Here is a 17,929-nt window from a genome sequence, read left to right as displayed (position 1 = left end):
CTTGACTAATAACTTGTTGATTCTACTAAAAACTATGAGCAAATAACTGTTAATTATATCTACGACGGAATATATCCATACATTAATCACTCTTTTCAAATCATTGTTCATATCATGTAATCACTACCTGATTACAGGGATTGGCCCAAAAGTTCACAAAGTCATCGTATTTCTACTCTGACCTCATTATAAGCTCCTAATTACACGTACTAAATGTCCATCAAAACCAAAGATCCTCAATCAAAGTTTTCCCTAGGTATCATATCTAAGAGTAAACAAACAATTAATCATCGATAGGAAATTGTGACACCGACCCTACTGGAAGTGCTATGCAGTGCACGACCATGCTCATTCGTGCAAACAGAATTCTCGAATTCACTGGACATAACCTAACAACGGCCGCTACCGGGGATGTCATTCCTCATACACTGTGGCTATGAAATATAGATATATTGGTGCATCTTACTATAATATTTTCTTACCGAATTGTTTGACCATTAGTATCCTAAAGGAGAAATATCGTGACAACGAAAGGTTTACAGATGTTATCGAAATTCAATACGTCTGCTTCCCGCCCTCACTTCAGCCGCAAGAAACAAAAGTCAATATTAAACAATAGTTATCTCCCTTAGTCCATATGTAATGCAATGTTTGGCCATTATATACCGGCCCCTTAATTGGGATCTAACAAATCACAATTACTCCACAATCATCAGGACAAACATTTCTCAATGAATGATCAGACGAGTCCTATTCCCCTACATTGTCCATTTCCGCCTCTAGGATAAGACACAACTTACTCGGAGCATCAAGTGTGCAGCCATATTACACAAGAAAGATATGGACAAGGAAACTGTGGCAGGTAACAGATTTTGTTAAATCGATCATAATTGCAGACCAGTTTTGCTCATTATAAAATCATTGTGTAATCGAATAACAGCAGACGACTAAATCTCAATTTCCTACAGATCTACATAAAGGGCTTTTCACCCTTGTGTTCTCGTCACCAGAAGCCATCATGTCACCGACATGGTGGGAGTGGGTGCGCCTCAACCGGAAAAAGATTGCTCTTTTGTGCATTGACGAGGCACATTGTCTAACGAAATGGTGAGTTCCGATTTACCAAACCATATTACTTCCTTCACTTTCTACTGGTATCTTGAGAACTGTTATAAACACGTAACATTTACATATCTTAGTCATATCCAATATTTTGCTAATGCAGCAAACACAACTTTCAGAGTAGAACACAAAATTGTCTGTGTTATGTTGATCTAACCAGTCATGTGAAACTGCTCTCCAATAGGGGAGAGACGTTCCGAGATCATTACCTTTCCATCACGGAACTCGGGAGTCGGCTACCAAAGACACCAGTGATGATGCTAACAGCAACAGCAACTCCTGTGATGGTAGAGCAGATAATCGGTCATATGCATTTAAAACAAGATGCTGTGGTTTACGTCACACTACTACCTGACAGGTACACCAGCTAGTTATGTAATAGTTATCTTAAAACAATTATGCAAGGAGCAATTAATGTTTTTCCAACTTCAGGATAGGTGACAGCTCAACAAACGTTTATATACTACCTCTACTTACAGACCTAACATTCACTTAGAAGTGAAAACTGTCAACATCAAGAGTTTTGAAGATACGCTGGGATGGTACCTGGCAGAGCTGAAAAGTAAAGTTGACTCAGCCCCCAAAGCAATTATATACGCAAGGTTTGCTTAAATTTACCTCAATTATTCATAACAACATTCAGTTATATCAGTACTTCAGACATATACACATGTCAATAACATAGCTTACTACTCAAAGCATTTTATCCAAAACAGTATTTGCTTGACATTGGTGCAAACAAAACGCTTAGCAATAAATTCCAATGAAACATCGGTAACATATGCAACGTTCTCGATGGCACTTTTGACAGTTATTGAACAATGAATACTGAAACACATGTCTGCTTATAGGCAGGTGGACCAGGTCGGTGAAATATATCACTGGTTGATGCGTGAGCTGGGCTCCTCTGCGTTTGCCATCGATACACCTGCCGAAGTGCACAACCGGACAGTAGAGATGTATCATGCTGCAACCGATGTCGACAGCCAGAGACGGATCGCGAGTACCATTGCAGACACCACCTCCAGCATTCGTTGTGTTGTTGCTACCATCGCATTTGGCCTCGGAATCAACATTTCAAATGTTGATTACGTCCTCCATTGGGGACCATCCGGTGATATCATGAGTTACTGGCAGGAGGTAGGGCGATGTGCGCGAGATGGTAGGGTAGGCAAGGCCATCCTCTATATTTATCCTGGGTCGATTGATAAGAGACGCGTGGACGAACCAATGCGCAATTTTTTATTGTCTGCGCAAACTGGAGAGCAATGCATCCGAAAGTCCATATTACAGTTTTTGTTCCTACCAGGCATGAACGTAAAATCACTGGAGCACTGTTCGGCCATCCCTTCCTGTTGCTCCGTATGCAACAAGGAGAAGAAATAGTAAGTGGATTGTGTGCAATAGTCCTATCGAGGCTAAGAGCTGTGGAAATGCATTACACATCACCTGTTTTCCTGACAGTGTGATATTGCGTTATCTTTCTCCAGGAATCCATCCGTGCAGAGAAGCTCTTCAGCTTTTGCCCAAGCTTCATGGGCGATGATATGCCACGACGCATGTCAAAGTTTTGGAATGCCTCGTGTTCCCGGCCTGGTATGTAGTCACAGAGGGCATCATTGAAGTACTCGGTCACACACCTGCGGATATCTTCTCCATACACACTGGTCCTGCTACTTCGATCTGCGGTCCTCATGTCGACCAACCCTACTTCTGAGAACAGGTCATCTAATGTTTTCCCATATGGCCCAGACATTTGGGAACATCGTTGCACTTGCTTAGGCGTGTAATTGCCATGAGAGTGTCGCAGCATTTCTGTTAACAGAAATATCATTAAGCATCAATAATTGTGAAACGCTATGAAATGTATGATTATCATAGCTAGTATTGTTCATTATACATGGTTTATTATTTCAGTTGCACAGTTGTCTAGTTTCGCAACTTCTTAGTTGTTTAATACCTTCCTTCGTGTTAATTGAATGATTAATATTTTGTATCATCACAATATAATGCTTAAAGCCATCCATGGTGCTTCGACAAAGCAGACACACTACATCTGAAGAGCAGTGCAAAGTGAGTATAAACTGTTCATACCTTTAAAGTCTCGATTGATATGTTCGTTGCTCAGATCGAGTCCAATGTTCCCACTAGGCTTCCCTTTCGGGTTGGCCACTCTATTCCAAATGTAGTTGTGTTGCATTCTGTGTGGAGCAAATCCCCCAACACCTGTAAATGAACAAAGGAAAGACCATGGAATTTTGTTGACCAAGAACCTTGTTACGACAGTACCAGTTGGAAATTATGGATATGTTGTATACTTTGAAACGTTATAACAAATAATTATAATGGATTTTAATAAATGTTGTCTTATCATTGCTTACTTACAGGCCAGGAAAGAGTGAGCAATGATGAAATATTTAGGATGCTTCCTAGACCAGAACTGCAACAAGTCCATTTTCCAGTCGTCGACCATTGCTGCGCCGTCACCCTCTCGCACCGCCATCCTTCGTGACATGTGTGACAGCCCTTCCCACATTAGAGCCTTGGTATGGTTCAGCACATAGTCGTCTCGTTCTGCTCCTAGACTGCATGCTTCACTACAGTACCAGGTATCTGTAAAATGCGTCATGTGTAAAAGTGGCACCATGACGTTGAGCCTTGCGCTGTATTGCATCGCTCATAAGGAGCTAACTTTTTCAACACCAAAAAACAGCAGGATATGTTTACCAGGTAGAGAGGTTCCTGAGGCTTAATCCCTTTGCAACACTTGTGAAACCACTCCGAGCCCCTACAGTTTTCCCCGAGCGAGCACTGAATCATGGTGGAATCCTGTTTGCGATGGCATATGCAGTAAATGTAGCTGTCACTGCTAGCACATTCCGTGCTGCAGTACCAGTCTGTTTCTGCATCCGGAGCCAGATCTAGCCCAACACAGCTCAAGTGGAACCAGCCAATGTTGCAGGTCAAGCTACAGCACAGTAGCATTTCCTCCTCATCCTTTTCTGTAAATAATGAAAATAGTAAAATACTTCATCATCTATCTTAACCTGGTACATGTTATAGCCTCCCCTATTATAAATGATATGCTTTTAACCGAGTATTAGGAAACTGCATACCTGTGTGACAACTGCAAAATGTTACGTCTCCATTAGAATCATCTAAATGATCCTCAACATATGCCTTGGCAGCAATCCTGATGCTTTCGTTGTCACTAGGCTCCCAGCAGAATTCAACTACCTCCTGCGCCAGTTGATGGAGCCAAGTCATCTGCGCTTTCCTGGTTCCATTCGTGGGGAAACCATCAGGAATGTCTTTCATGGTTGTCATCCCCCGCAACTTCATCGCACAGAGCAAGACATGAGCGTCTGTAGTGAACTAGCAAGAAATAATTATAACGCAACTGTAGCACTGGCATCCTTATTAATTAACAAGACTCAGCTAGTATTTTTTATGTGTTTCAAACATGGAAATCCTGTTGCTGCTATTTTATTGTTTATGTTAGCATTTTTAATAAACCAGCTGTTTGACTCACGTGGTACATGTCCCAAACATGTTGGAAGTTCGACATCACTTCTTTTCGAAATGATCGGTGGTTGAAGTCACACTTCAACTGTGCAACCGTTCCTCTGTCGGCGATACTTCCTCCACGAAAGAACGTATTATTTAAATCCTTAAATTGCAAATACCACCAAGTTTTATACACTATTACTATGCCACAACCGTCATTATCACAACCACATGGTTAGTTGATTTCAAGAACTTGTGAGGAGGTTCAGACATGACAAAAGCATTTACTATTACATTGTTAAATCCATTGTTTATGTTAAGTGACAATGGCTATTATAGAATGTTTAACAGCGATTTATTAAAATAATGTTTTGTATGAAGAATTCTTTACTTAATTGTTTTTCATGTGTCACATAAGATTACATCTGAGAACAGAGCCTCTTCTTTCCCAGATTATGTATCAATGCGGTCAATGACCAGTACAGACTTTACATTGCTTGTGAAACGTAACATGTTTGTAAACATAAATATATTATTTAAAATAGCTAACTCGCCTGAAGAAGCAGAATTTCTTTGTGAAACTCCTGAGGTGCCGGCCACATATGGAGTCTAGTCGATGATGCCATTCCTCGCCATTGCTCCTTGCGTGCTGAGCATGGATGATTCTTTCAACGGACAGGCCATCTCCACTCACCAAGTTCTCAACAGGCTTGTTGTCTGATACAGCTACGTACTGCTGAAGATGCTCCATGACCGCAATCATGCCCGATGTTGTGCCAGTAACAGGGTTAGCATCAACCACTCCTATGCTAACCTGCAAATAGAACAGTACACCCTTACCATGTATGGAAATGTAACGTAATATGAAGCTGAAAATGTTTAGAAAAACCTAAATATTAGGTAATAAATTCATCGTTTAATACAAAATACAGCATACACTTACGAACTGAGATCGTTCTTGCATTTCTTTTGTGTACTTGTGCTGTATGCGGGGCTGCAGCCTTTTCTCCAGGTGTTGCAACTGGTCAAGATGCTCAGCCAGGATGTGTAACACCACGAACACCACGAGTGCACGTTTTCGCTCATACACAGCAGGAGATGGCAAAAATGTGTATGGGTCCAGGTCACTGGCCTCTAACGGTACAGACGGCGATGGTGCTATTGGGGAGGACACACGGTCTCTGACAGCAAAGCACATGGTCATAAGCAGGAAGGAGTTGTTGTTTTCGGCATGTTGGTGTTTAGCCTCGGTACCAACCTGAACGTTATCAAAGCAGAAGCTGTAGGTGTCTGCTTGATGGTAGCTGAGCTTGCGGCTACAGCCTTCAGTTGGTACAACCTGTAATAGAAGAAAACGTGTGATATAGACCATAAACATTAGCAATGACATTAATTCATAAATACATGGCAATTTTAAGTATATCAAATAGTGAATATGTTGCTTGAAAGGTTAATGAAAAAGGTATCTGCATGTAATTTGAATACACCTGTGCATATATGTTTAAGCAATTGTTTATCGACACTGTTGTTTATTACCTCCAAACTGCTCTTCCACAGTAACAGTTCTTTGTCATGCTCTTTCCCTATGCGGTCAACATGACTCCTTGCTGCTCCAACTCCCAGTGATATCCCCATGTGGTTGAGCGTGAGGAACACCTTGTGTGGTGCTCCTTGACGCCACATTTCAATAGCAACACTCTGTTGGACGAAGTTGAATTTCCGCGGGCATTTGTGGAAAAGAGCAATAGCAAGCATTTGCCCTATATTCCTGTCCAATAGAGACTGTACCTCATCGGGACGCATGTTTCTGCAAGTAAGAGCATATGTTGTTATGTTATCAACATTTCATGTATATAGGTATTAGTAAAATTAATGAAATAGAAACTCCCAATGAAATCTGAATGAGTACGAAACAGTAAGACGTGGTTATGCATGCCCCAAAGCACATTATAGATATATTCCCATGGTATGATAGAGAGACGGGGTGTTTGAAAAGCATGGTTGGGGCCTTGTGCATATACAACAGGTATATGGGAATGGCAATACTGCGATTCGTTTCGAATCTTTTTGAGTAATAACAGATTAACAATTAGCAATATATATTACATTTACAGCATATGAATAGGATTAACCTTTTGTTGCCTTTCCGACCTTTAGACACCCGCATCCTCACTTGCTTTGCCAATGGCAAGGTGGCGTGGAAGCATGCAACAGTAGTAGGCATGCATTCCCTGACCTCGCCAATAGCGGAGGACCATGAGAAATTCGACAGAGTTTCTGCTCCAGCATTCTTGCTGAACAGCAAACCATTCTCCCTTTGGATGGTCTGGAACTGAATAACGTATGAAGGTCTATGAGGTCATGATTATATAACGTAAAGTAGCAATCCATGTATACAGTTTATCTAGACTTCATCAGAAAAATAGCCACTAGAGTTAGGGATCTGGTGTCGGACGAATAACCACGGTGTCAACGTAAAGCGTACCTCTTTCTTTATGAGTCGGCAAGCAACTTCTATCAGCGCCTTCTTTGCTGCTGTTGAATGGTTTACTAAGGTGGCGAAGCCATCTCTGTAGTGGAAGATCTACCACGCTGGAAGAAAAATACCACGCTGCCTGTTCTACATACGATTTCTCCGAGTCTTTCGTGCTCGAAAATCCGGTGTCGTTGCTATGGGATGCTGTATTTGAGGATGAGGGTGGTGACACTATTGGCGATGGAGGTTGAAATACCGGTGGTGATCTTGATTGAGGTGTTGATGAATTTGCTTGCCGTTTGGAAGGTCGCGTCGGAGTGATTAGACTGTCGTCTGGCTGTTTATCTTTTGTGGGAGTAGCCACGAAAGAGTCTCTATCCCGCCAAGTTCTTTTTCCTGTCTTTGTTTTGTGTTTTGCAACACGTAGAAGCTTTGCGTGGCAAGCAGTACAAACGAAATTTCCTGGCAAAAAGTTTGAAAAACTTTTTCGAAAGTACGAGGGGTTGTTACAGACAACACAGAGACTCTTTTAAATCCTCGGTTTTTTTTTCAAAAATAGAGTCACAAACGACACACGTTGCCATCGGTGTAAAACGTAGATTTTAGATACGTAGGCATACGTAGTCGTAGATAGACACAAAATGCAAATAATCACCGAATAAAATTGTGCAAGATGACATGCAGACACAGGTGATGAAATTAAGAATCTCTCTCTTTGTAAGCACAGCCGGTTGAATGGTTGAATAAACGAATGCCGTATCAGAAATTGAATTTGCGCGCAAACGTGGAAATTGATTTTGCGCGCGAACGTGGATTTCCATGAGCGCCATCGCGCGGCTATTGTGTATTGATTAATTAATTGTATTACGTTGAAGTTGTGTACTTATGTTGCACTTATTACCATCACCACTATATTACAACATTTATGTTTGTTTATATAGATTAATTGTAATACGTTGAAGTTGCGTACTTATGTTGTACTTATGTTGTACGCTAGTCATTAAGTATTGCGTACGCTAGTCAGAATTTATTTCATTATCGTTCTGTGTGGTTCCGTTGCGGGTTTTCAGTGCCTCAATTGTTGAGCATGCGCATTGTAAAACATGGCGGTTGAATATTTGTGATGAAAGTTTGAGCTGTGAGAATTTGAAGATTATACCGCGAATTAAGAGATACATTCTAGTTTAAAAGCACGACAACTGCGAGTTAACGTTCATATTTCAAACGAGGCAAGTCAAAGGTGGTAATAGAATAGTTATATGTGAGATATACAGAGTTATTCATGTAGATCTACAGAGGTGATAGGTTTTTTGTATGGAAGGGTGTCAGGCTGTATAGACAATCCGTCGCACAGCCTGGTCGGGCTAATTCTCCCCATGATGTATAAGTATACCAAGTTTCGTAGCGCTAGGTCAATTAGGGGCCGAGTTAGAGAGCGGAAGCGAAATATGATCAAGGTCAAGGTAAAGGTCAAATAAAGGTCGCAGTAACCTGGTTTTGGTACTCTGCACACCTTCTCCCCAATATGTGTAAGTATACCAAGTTTGGTCACGCTAGGTCAATTAGGGGTCGAGTTATAGAGTGGAAGGGAAATTCTCTGCGGCGGACCGAGCGGCGGCGGCGGCTGGGGAGACATGAAACCATAGTATACCCGCCGACTTCGTCGTGGGGGATACAAATATGTATGCAGGTACAATCTTATAAGTTTCAATTTTTGTCATAGTGATGTGCATTAAGATTTCACCTAGTTATTGAACTGGTAGACAAAACTTGAGTTGTCATTCTCAATGACAATCAATTCAATATCGGTAGGTGGAATAATCTGTATTGACTGTGAAGTGTCAATTTAAAATTACCCATGGTAACAACAATTAGCAATATGATCATCTGGCTATTAGAAATGTTTTCACACTTTCAAATGATAATTTCTTTCCCAAATACGTGCAGACAATATGAATACATATGGCCAGTGTAGCTAGTCGAGTAAGGATATTATTTCTATAGAAAATTCATACCACGTAGTTAGTGGGAGAAATACTCGGTTCACAGCCATCCAAATCCACTATATTTGTAATGATATGTCGAGTATCATCAGAAAGCAGAACAACTGTTATACAGGTGATATGCAAGTAATATAGACAAGTGTGTGATATATTCTGATGTTTTACATAGCAGCACGTGATTATGAAGAAATAAAAAATTTACAAATTGTAAAGGAAATCACATGCAATCAAATCAGGATGTCTGTTCAGCAAGCTGTAACATTTCCAAGCAATGCCTGATTAGGAAGGCAGGACGATTTCGCAGGTATACCGGAACATTAACATTGTACTTTCTGCGTGTAGATGATGCTCTCCTGTTTGCATAAACATATCTGAAAGAAGTGATTCAAGAAATAATTACAAAGGGCAAAATAAATTTATGTCAATGAACCTCACTTATTTTAATAAATTTATTTTAGTGGTACAAATCATCATTTAAAACTCCCTTTTCAAGCCTTTTATGGAAAACCTAACTTAAAACTTTAAATATCTATTGGGTATGAAAAATCATGAAAGAATATTAGAAAAGCATTGTAAATGCATTATTTACCCTTGGTACTGGTCAGGTAGAAATTCTTTTACCAAGACTTCCACCATTCCACTGAGGGTACGCCTCGAATGCGTTTGGAGGTACTCGTGTTTAAAAACGCCATTCTGACGTTCAATGCCATTATTGGTATGGCCACTGATAAGAAGACGGTCACCTCGATACGCCCACACCCATCTCTAAAACGAAATTGTTCAAATATGTATTAAAAGGCTACAAGAGGAAGCTTATTACTGGTTATTGTCATTATGCTAGACACACATACATGAACGTTAAAAGAATCGCTTAGAAGAATTGGCAACCGTGTATAATGACCATTTCCGGCACCACCGTTTGTATGGATATAACGTACATAAGTCCAATTGCCCCTGCTCCCAAGTGCATATTCACATGACTGCATCATCCCTGATGAAGATCATTCGCTTGAAAGCAGTTAATGAAATTATCCATAATACAATAATGGATTAATCAGTTAATTATACTCTTTTCCTAGATGCATACTACCAAGAAAGGTTTTTAATTCATACACATAAATTGAGAATTGGCAGTCATAAAATGTTGTATACTTACTTTATACTCAGGTAGCCAAGTGTTTTCTATCCATTTACGCAGTTTACTGTTTTGCCACACTGGACTAGCCTTTAGATCGTCCACTGCATTTTTGTACTCGGACTCAGATTGTGGTCTGGCAATACGTCTGAGTCTGCATAAAACCTCCTCTCGGTCATTAAAGGGATTATGATCTGTTTTCTTGAGCCCCATATTCCAAGCTTGTTCGCGATGAAAGTCGCAAAGGTACACCTTGCAATCTGAAAATAGAAGGTGAACTGACATGTATGTAGTGCGGGGCTAAGATTGTCGTAGACATCTTTAAGCGAGAAACAAACACTTGAGTTTAGCTGTAGTGAGACTTTAATATAAATCATGGCGGCAGCAACGACAACAACAACTCCTGCGCATGCGCGCTACATCTATAATGATCATGACGGAAATCGGCAATGCGGAAACGGAAACGGTACATATTTATCATGAACAAGTTCTAGCTTAATATCAACTTAAGGCGTTTGTAAGGCCGTGGAATCACTATTTTTTACTCATCAAGGACCTGCGAACCAGTTTCTACACATAAAATATAGACGTATACGACAGTAATAAATCGATTTATTCAATATATCAATATACTTTGATTGTATCTATACGGGCGCATATGCTCAAAATGAAGAAGTTTATTAATTTTAGTTGACCATTAAATTCAAAATTTACAGAGCCAGTGGGTTTGAATAAGCGAGTTCATAGTTAGCAAAGTGTTATGTGAACGTACACATGCACGCACGCATGTGTACGTGCACACGCGAAAACTAGCAATACAATGAAACAGATGCATGCGTATTAATCAAATAAAGCAATACTGGTGGTAAACATAAGTACCATCATACGTCTTCGATACTGTGAATTTCTGCCTCACAGAAGTCGGACATAAAATGAGCCGGCTTCCAGTCTGGATTCCACTCAGCTAATATCTTCAGAGCTTCACGAATGGCATCTTCCCTTTCAGATTCAGTAATGAAAGTGGCAATACTTGGTAATCTACGTTAGTTTTTACGATAACAAAGAAGAGCGGTAGAAAGTAGCGTGTCGTTTTGTAAGTAGCATAGAGAAATTCCAGTTCATTCCCATATAGTTCAAGGAGCCTTCTCTGACTGTCTGTCTGGTAGATGAACAGGAGATCATCATCATCTAAATATTTGCAGTGTGTACACGCTATCCCACTCCAAATACACGCTGCCTGCTCCAAGTTGGCCCCGCAAATAAAGCAGGGCCAGGCCTGGGCTAACTTAGCCCGGGATAAGATAGCCCACTTGTGTGTGTGCCTGTAAACAACAAGCGGGCCAGACCAGGTGCTAAATTGCAATACGCATGCGCATAGCCTTATTTAGGTCACGTAATTGTGCGCTCACCAGATGTACCTGAAATTAAAACAATCTGCTCACAGAAGCAGCGGGTTTATAGTTGAGGAAAAGTTACCGTCAAAAAGAAAATCTTAGATGTTGACAGAATCTAAGCCAACTACAAAAAAGCTCGGATATTGAAAACTAAAAATGCCAAAAATATGACACCCAGCAACTGGGCGATTTGGCACTTCTGCTGAAATGTTGAAAAATAACTATTTAGTAAATGCGAATGTTCAGCTGAATGACAGCGCACCAAGTGTTTATGAGGCCGCTTTAGACAAGTTGAACGTCTTGGCAGCATGGCAGTAACGCAACCGTCCGCTATTCCTGCCGTGTTGTCTGCTGTGCTATTGGGAGCACAATTAAATCTGATGAGTAGGCAGAGTCACATCCGTAGAACTATCATCGACGTTTCCAATCAGCACCTCCGATACATGTGGAGGATCCGGTGATGGTGGAACTGCATACGAGCTGAGCCCGCTTTCATCATCTGTGATGTCCGAACGTCCAAGGTACCAGCTGCACTCTGACAGCTTTACGTGGTACGACGATCTGCGAAGCTGAGACCCTGTGAATTTTTGAACGTTGCATCGCTGTCCTTCAACAGATACAACTAGATAGCGATCTCGTGCACGTGACTTATTACGGTCGTTATATAGGTACACCAGATCTCCTACGTCAACTGATGGACTGGCGGAAAGCTTTGCTAGCGGGACCTTCGCCATTTCGCTGTAAGGGTGATTTTGCAAACGCTTTTGATGTTGCGCCACTATGAGCTGATGGTCTCACAATGGTAACTGAACATTCGTGAACTGGTCACGCTGCGTCAGCATTTCTCGAGCAGACAGACCTCAACTACGAATGCGGGAATTCATCCTCACCACAGCTAAGGAGAGATTAAGTACCGGAACAGTACCACCACCAGGCTCTTGATGCAGAAGCTCATCGTCTAGCTCTTGCACAGCCCTTTCCGCGACCGGATTCTTGTTGGCATTCTTCACACGACCAACTTCAATGCAAATCATATGGCGTCTCAACAGGTCACGAATCCCGGAGCATGACCAGTATGCACAATGGCAACAGGTCCATCCATAGGTTGTAGCCCAATGTTAAATTCGAATAATGTCAATGCCAAAGTCGAATAAGTGCATCACGTAACAGGACGTGATGCTCGCTGTCAATCAGGCGTGTGGCTGTGTATGACATCACACACTCCCTATAACAACTTCGTATCAACAAGCATGAGTTGTCGCTCGTGCTTGAGGACGTCAGCTGCAAATCCCCCTGTAGACTGCTGCACAAGGGTATGTGGAACACATGTCAATGAAGCCCATTGGTGGCATGAGGTGGTCAGTGACACAGTGGCGCATTGCGACTGGCAAAATCCGAGAGCACATTTGCAGAGCCCGCTAGGAGACGCAACGACAACTGATAGCGGCTGACTACGGTTAAGAACGTTGATACCCTGGGGCTGGATGAAAACTCACCACGACACAGCTTTTCAAATGCCTGGACGCAATGCTTGCTATGCTTGCTATCTGTGGGGACACATGTCATTAGTGGCATCGACTTAGGCGGAGTAGGGTATAAGGGTTGCGACGGAATAAATGGCGCCCTTAATCGTGGTAACTATCTCGTCAAGCACCTGTGGTGCGACGCGTGGTGGCAGAGTCGCGCTCACGCACACCGGGGCAACTACCTGTGTCGGAGCATTACCATGCACATACTGTTCTCTCAATACCGTACTGGCCCGTTGCCAGCGAGAACGTGCGGCGTGTCTACAACAACGCCAATAAATGCACGTAGCGAGTGACAGTACCGAATGGAAGGTAATAACCTGTTGATGCGTGATCTGAAGCTCACGCACCTGAACCTGAGATGCCGGTCGTGACTGACATGATATTATCACGTGTAGTGATGGCGTAAGAAGGGTTGATGAAGAAATTAACCAACATCCATTAAGCAGGTAATCTGCCCTAGGGGTAGCTCTCGCGTAAAATGTAATGCGCTTGGAGCACAATGCTTGTATTTCTGTTGTTAGATTTCTGAATAATGCTATCGGGCGGGGGCAGCCCTATAGACCGAAGGTCCGATAGACCAAATATTGCAAAGGGTTAGGGTTAGAGTTAGGGTTAGGGTTAGGGCATATATATATGGTTTATAGTGGATGTGCGGCATATTCACGTTCGAATACGGCATCAGTGGATGTCCGGATGCGTAGCCTGGAGGCTAGGCGACCGATTCCGGACGTGTAGCCACTGCGTATTTGAATAAACCTTCGGTCTATCGGGCCTTCGGTCTATCGGACCTTCGGTCTATAGGGCTGTAACCCTATCGGGCACCCCGTAGTTACTCCCATAGGAATAATAGGTGACTTATTGTCACAAACACGCTGCCTCTTGCGCAAACAAACGCGTAGTGAATTTTTCTGGGGTAGCACGTAATGAGCATGGTCTAACGAAATCTCAAGGTAATTATAAGTGAAACTGTAATACGCAGCGGCGGTAGTATTACGGAGGTAAACTGGTGGCCTAATAATCTGATAAATTTGAAAAGTCATGTCTCTGTATCATAATGGAACAAAAGACGAACAGAACATGCAAGCCCGATTTATCGGGTATTACCACAACTGTGATAATATTGTAATACTAGAGCACTCGGAGAACACAGACCTCCGCCAAGGCAGCTCAATTCTGTCACTGTGAAAAATTTTACTAATTAATTAATTAATTCAATAATTAATTTGATCCGGATGACGACCAAAATGTAATCAATTCTAAGTTACCCGATTTCTGACGTACGTATCCTGAAAATTTTATTAATTAATTAATTAATTAATTGGATCCGGATCACCACCAAAATCTAATCAGTTCTAAGTTTGCCCATTTCTGACCTATCCTGAAAATTTTATGACAATCCGTCCATAACTTTTTCAGTTAGGCTGTACACAAAGAAACCCACAAACCAACAAACGCCCGCCGATGAAAACATAACCTTCTGCCAACCCCTTGACGAAGGTAAAAATAATAGATCTGAGTGTGGATCATGAGGTAACGCTAAAGTGGGGGTAATGCCTCTTGAATAGATAGGAGGATTTTCCGAATGTGATGAGCCGGAATCAACACCCCGGTCACAATTTCGTTAGCGTAATGAATTCCCGCTGACTTGCCAACCTGTCATTTTAACTAAAATGCTGTTGACAGCAGTAGTAAGTCTCTGCGCCTGTAACATTAACACAGATATATTACAACTATTCAACTCCGCCGTTTTGCGCGTATAATTCATAACCGTTAACGAATCATCCATTGCAGTTCAAATCGCTTGCTGCGTATTGCCCATTGCCAATATACGCTGTTGCAAAGCTTCAACATCCTCCGTGGCTGTTCCAAATAGAAATTGAGAGAGTTTACCGATCCCTGCAATAATCGCATGCTTATCCCTTATGTAATGTAAGGAATAAAGGTCGTTAAGTTGTTGCGTCATGAAAACGAAACGATGTTGAAACCACGTGATGTGTTCTTTAAGGAGTACTTGTAATGCCTCTCGAACTTGAGATGCATAAGCATCAACTGAACTATATGACGCGGGCTTAGAAGGAACAGCAGGGAGTGCCGTTATTTCTGATAGCTGTTTCTTAAGTTCATCAAGATATTCGTGAATAGCGGTAAAAATCTATTGTAAACGCCAGAGCCCACGTAGTTTGTGTAATAGATATTTGACCTCTTGGAACGAAAACCACACCCTGAGTCGGCTTGGGTATGTTAGTAGCCATCACCGGTGAAATCATGAATATGCACAGCAGAATGGTGTAGCTATGCCGTGTCTTTGCGTTCTGTAAATAAACGTGCTAACAGTTCACACTCACCCCCGTACTTTTCTCAACACGACCTGCGGCCTCACCTACCCTTACGCGGGACGCCGTAGTAGGGCCCGCACCGCCGCCAGATCTAGTTGAGTCTACCCCACCTGCCCCACCCACCCCACCTTCCCCACCTCCCTCGCTACAGACTTATTTAATGCTTAGGGGTGTTGGGAGATATGGTTATCGTTTAATAGTACTATCTGAGCACATTCGTGTTGTACAATAGACATTAAGCTTTGCGTTTAGACTAGTATTTTGACTGTTGGGGGGTTAGTTACAGCCGTGTAGGTCCGGCAATCGAATACGCCTACTGTATCTCCTGCATGTCGTAGAAGGCGACTAATCGGAGTTGGCGTCAGGAAGCACATCCTGTACATCCAACACTTGCTTTCGTTTGTTTTTTATTATTGTATTTTGTGAGTTATTATAATCAATATTTAAGGCTGTGTCATTGTATGCACAGATTCTTGCTATTGTGTAGTGATGAGTGTTAATTCTTAGGTAACAAGTAGCCTATGAAAAGAAAATCGTAAAATGAATTTCTACTGATGGGTAATGCCCACATGTTTTTTTACGGTGTTAATTAAGGGGTAGTTTAACTAAGAATTATTTGGTAGCAGTACATGTTTGACGTGCTTTAGGACGACACTTGTTGACATTGAGTCAAGCAAGTTATTTGCAGGGGTAGTGATGTAACAGTGCGCGTGCGCAATTAGTTTCATAATTAGTTTATTTAGAATTACATATATGCTGCGTGCAAACCACACATTTCCCCCCTCAAGGCTACGCGACTTGCATAGGTGCGTGCGAGCGCTTTAGCTTGTGTATGTAGTGGCTCGCCCACCTTGTTATCTATGACATATATACAGAGATACGAGGGGCCTCGCCCACGGTGTGCAGCCTGCCTTAGAACATGTATAGTTTCTAGAACTTCGAATAGACATGTTGACAAGCTGGGGAAAACTACGAGTGTGTATTATAATATATGCGGATTGAAGCCGTAATTAGCTTAGGCATACGATATTAATGTATGTATTAGTGTGTAGAAACCACCGAACCTGCGCCTTTTTACTGTGTGTAAGCGCAACTGTTTTTGTTGTGAATATATAATTGCGAGCTATACGAAGGTGTTTTTATGTGTGAATAAACCTTCGTACGTTAATCTTAGCTTCGACTCTTCGCATTTTTATTCTACAAATGACTTCTTCTCAAGTAGCTGTTTAGCTAGCACGATAGAATCTGCGGTCAAGAATCACCACGCAAGAAATAGAATCACAACGCAAGTCTAACTAAACTATACTATACGATCACCGACCACCATTTCATTACATGTTTGCAACTATCACATCACATCTTAATTACTATTTACCTCGAAATACACGTTAAAATAAGAGAATTTCGGACAGCGCTATAATATTTGAACGTTGTAAAACGCCATACTGGATGTTCTTATGTCTTTGCGTGAAAACTACGCGAGATTCTCGAGAGAACACTAATCGTTGTGGCGGGAAATGTCCGCAACAAATAGGAAATACTGCATAGGAGTATATGCAAATAAGAGTACTGCAAATAGGAAATACAAATAGGAGTACAAGTCATTATAGATTACTTAGACAGCAATCATGAGTTGTGTCATCTGCAATAATGCGTTTGAAATGAAAACGAAAGGTTACAAACGAGTTTCTGTGCTGACAGTGTCATCACCGGGAACATTTGGTAGAACATTTGGCAAAGGTTCTCCACGCAAATACTTTGTGCCAAGCAGCTACCTGTGTGATGCATGCAACAATAAAATAAGATGCGTTTCTACTATTACCAGGCGCCGCGTAAGCGCTAAGAGAACTCGTCTGGACAATACTCAAAACACATCACCTACCGCGCCAAAAAATAGAAGACCTCACTTCTCGACACCAAAATCAGCATCTACGCCACCCACACTTCAGTCTGTATCGGCATCGCCTTCTGTGTTATCGCCTGGATTGCGGTGCTCATCATCATTGGCAGACGAATCTACATCAGTTAATGCTCCTAACAAGTCGTATACTGAGCAAGCGGCTGGATATCTAAGCTGCTACCGCTACGTGGAAGGATTTGCTGTGTTGACGAAGCACTGGGTTTCCGCGAGAAAAGCCCTAGTGACAATCGCTTGCAGAATCGTAAAGAAAGAGGTATGCTCAACATTTGTTAGTTATAATAATATGAATATAGTTATATAATTGAAATATTATACTTTAGTGTATATATATATATATATACGTACACAGGCAGACACAGCCACGCGCACCCTCACACGCACGCAAACACGTACACAGACAGACACAGCCACGCGCACCCACGCACGCATGCGAGCACGCAAACACGTACAAAGGCACACAGCCACGCGCACGCACGCACGCACGCACGCACGCACGCACGCACGCA

General features: G+C 41.9%; 2 protein-coding genes across 5 annotated transcripts; one reads left to right on the top strand and one right to left on the bottom strand.

Moving 5' to 3' along the window:
• Positions 1 to 775: 775 nt before the first annotated feature.
• On the top strand, positions 776 to 5,005 carry LOC106808558 (ATP-dependent DNA helicase Q-like SIM). Of its 3 annotated transcripts, XM_014811321.1 has the most exons (9): positions 776 to 862; positions 969 to 1,107; positions 1,283 to 1,480; positions 1,602 to 1,724; positions 1,974 to 2,262; positions 2,613 to 2,718; positions 3,168 to 3,195; positions 3,510 to 3,731; positions 4,275 to 5,005. In XM_014811321.1, exons 1-8 carry the CDS (start codon positions 841 to 843, stop codon positions 3,529 to 3,531), a joined length of 927 nt encoding a protein of 308 aa, XP_014666807.1. In that variant the 5' UTR covers positions 776 to 840; the 3' UTR covers positions 3,532 to 3,731; positions 4,275 to 5,005. The 3 variants fall into 3 exon arrangements, with proteins under 3 accessions (XP_014666807.1, XP_014666805.1, XP_014666806.1); XM_014811319.1 differs by lacking the exons at positions 3,168 to 3,195; positions 3,510 to 3,731; positions 4,275 to 5,005 and having other exon boundaries at positions 1,974 to 2,507; positions 2,613 to 2,679; XM_014811320.1 differs by lacking the exons at positions 3,168 to 3,195; positions 3,510 to 3,731; positions 4,275 to 5,005 and having other exon boundaries at positions 1,307 to 1,480; positions 1,974 to 2,703.
• A 4,168-nt stretch (positions 5,006 to 9,173) lies between these two features.
• LOC106808554 lies at positions 9,174 to 16,922 on the bottom strand. 2 transcript variants are annotated; one of them, XM_014811316.1, is made up of 4 exons: positions 16,878 to 16,922; positions 10,265 to 10,503; positions 9,698 to 9,873; positions 9,174 to 9,479 (listed from the first exon to the last, which is right to left on the bottom strand). In XM_014811316.1, exons 2-4 carry the CDS (start codon positions 10,454 to 10,456, stop codon positions 9,341 to 9,343), a joined length of 507 nt encoding a protein of 168 aa, XP_014666802.1. In that variant the 5' UTR covers positions 10,457 to 10,503; positions 16,878 to 16,922; the 3' UTR covers positions 9,174 to 9,340. The 2 variants fall into 2 exon arrangements, with proteins under 2 accessions (XP_014666802.1, XP_014666801.1); XM_014811315.1 differs by lacking the exon at positions 16,878 to 16,922 and having other exon boundaries at positions 10,265 to 10,717.
• Positions 16,923 to 17,929: the final 1,007 nt, after the last annotated feature.

The sequence above is a fragment of the Priapulus caudatus genome, unplaced genomic scaffold, assembly GCF_000485595.1.
Source record: "Priapulus caudatus unplaced genomic scaffold, Priapulus_caudatus-5.0.1 Scaffold285, whole genome shotgun sequence".
Taxonomy (NCBI): domain Eukaryota; kingdom Metazoa; phylum Priapulida; class Priapulimorpha; order Priapulimorphida; family Priapulidae; genus Priapulus; species Priapulus caudatus.
The sequence above is the reverse complement of the archived record's forward strand: the minus strand, read 5'-3'. Positions and strand labels throughout refer to the sequence as shown.